The following is a 1833-nucleotide window of genomic DNA, read 5'->3' as shown; positions in this document are numbered from 1 at the left end:
GCTTCCGGGGCGGAGCTGCCGCCGCCGCCCGGATTGGGCCTTGGGAGCTGGGCGCAGGGAGCAGCGCGGGAAGGGCTGTGCCCGCCGGGCCGCGGTTCCCTCCCCTCCTGCCCCGCGGGGCTGGAACCGCCCATGCCGGGAGGAGAGCGCAGCCCCGTGCGCCGGCACAGCCGCCCTGCTCGGGCTCCGCGGAAGGTCCTGACACAAACCCGGCCTCGCCCTCCCGCGCCCCGTGCCCTCCGGTTCCCGCCGCAAACCCGCAGCATCCAGCCTGGCCTCACCTCCGGCAGCCACCCTCCGGGACTTCAGACTCTCCCTTCATCAAATAGCTAATTCTAAACACACAGATGGTTGCATTACCGGAACACATTACCGGTGTGTGGTTTATTCAGCCTGTGTGTGTGCACCAGTAATGAGGTAAAAAACCTGACACTTTAAATTCAATTATGTTTTATTTTGGACGTTAACATCAGTATTTTTAGAAAATGGAATCAAGGGCTGGCCACAAAATACATTCATAACTATGCATCAGCAAGTAAAGTCACTTTTTTGTTTGTTTTTTTTCCTTATTCTTTCTTTCTGGAGAGACAGCATGCTTCATAGCTGCTCTTTTACAGATGCCCTTCTTTACCCTCTTCACAGTTTTCTGCCTTTGTTTTTTGTCTGCTCTGTAAAGCAAAAAAGGAACATACATATTAGAATAAAATGGAGAATGTACTTCTGCATTTACTGGTATTTTAAATAATCTGTCCATGTGAGTATATGAACTCAAAAGTTCTGTCACAAAAAGTAAAAATAAGATACCACCTTACAACGTTTTAATCTTCTTAAAACTGTTTATCCACTTTATTGCCATTCATTGTTTTTCATTTATGTACTTATTCAGCATTTATTTTTAATGTAAGTGTAATGTAATGTATTTTAGATGTAGAGAAGTTTATAAATGCCACTCACCAAGTACAAAAAAGCACAGACTTTAGTGCTTCATATATAAAGCATAAATATATAATAGAAAGGCTTAGAAGAAAGTACAAAGTTTAACACTATGAACACTCCTGCAAATAATACAAAACCTAAATATAATAGCAAGCGGACTGTTTTCTGTCTCTGACAAAGGATGTACTTCATAACACAAAATACTGAGTAACTAATAATTCATACAGATGTTTATATTAGAAAAAGAAACGTAAATTATCTTCTGCAATAAGAAAAGCCACAGTTAAGGGACTGGGAGCAAGAGTAAGTGACCTGCTTGTTCTCTATCATATGCACCAACTTTATCCACTCAGCAATTCAGCATCTCCAGCAGCACAGCAAGTGGACAACCGTGAAAGCTGACATCAGCACGCTAACTCAAAAATCATCTCTTTCTAAATAATCTCCATGAGGTAAAATCCAATCTCATCTTAGTGCTATCATTTTATTACATTAATGAAGTTTTATTACATTAATGAAGTATCACACTTACTGGCAAGCTGCTCTGGTGCGGGAGAGACTGGGACAGGTGCTGCGTTTGTGACCTGCCCTGCCACAGACAAAGCAGCCAGCATCAGCCTTCCCACAAGTGTGGTTTTGAAGAGCACAGCAGTTGCAACTATTGCAGTGAAACCAAGCTGCAAAATAAGCAACATGACTTATGAACTTGAAAAGGTTTAGAATGATCATTCTGAAATTAAGCTTTAAATATAGGCTGTATTACCAGGTTTTTAGTTTTGCTTTACTCTTACAGAGATAAATGTAGCCAGTTTCTGGTCCCTTACCACATCTCATAAGGCAGCCTGGTACTTCTTCATTAGATATTCTGTGTAACTATTTCAGTATAACTAATTATTT

The 1833-nt window shown here is 42.1% G+C and overlaps 1 protein-coding gene across 1 annotated transcript in view; it reads right to left on the bottom strand.

Annotated features, from left to right (window-relative positions):
* The window catches only part of ANAPC4 (anaphase promoting complex subunit 4), a 21700-nt gene extending 20150 nt beyond the window's left edge, over positions 1-1550 (bottom strand). The window contains exon 1 of the mRNA XM_010007297.1: positions 1521-1550. Within this exon, the coding sequence (XP_010005599.1) occupies positions 1521-1550 (30 nt within the window). The remainder of the gene's footprint in view (positions 1-1520) is intronic.
* Positions 1551-1833: the final 283 nt, after the last annotated feature.

This window comes from Chaetura pelagica, unplaced genomic scaffold (genome assembly GCF_000747805.2).
Source record: "Chaetura pelagica isolate M959 unplaced genomic scaffold, ChaPel_1.0 scaffold261, whole genome shotgun sequence".
Taxonomy (NCBI): domain Eukaryota; kingdom Metazoa; phylum Chordata; class Aves; order Apodiformes; family Apodidae; genus Chaetura; species Chaetura pelagica.
The sequence above is the reverse complement of the archived record's forward strand: the minus strand, read 5'-3'. Positions and strand labels throughout refer to the sequence as shown.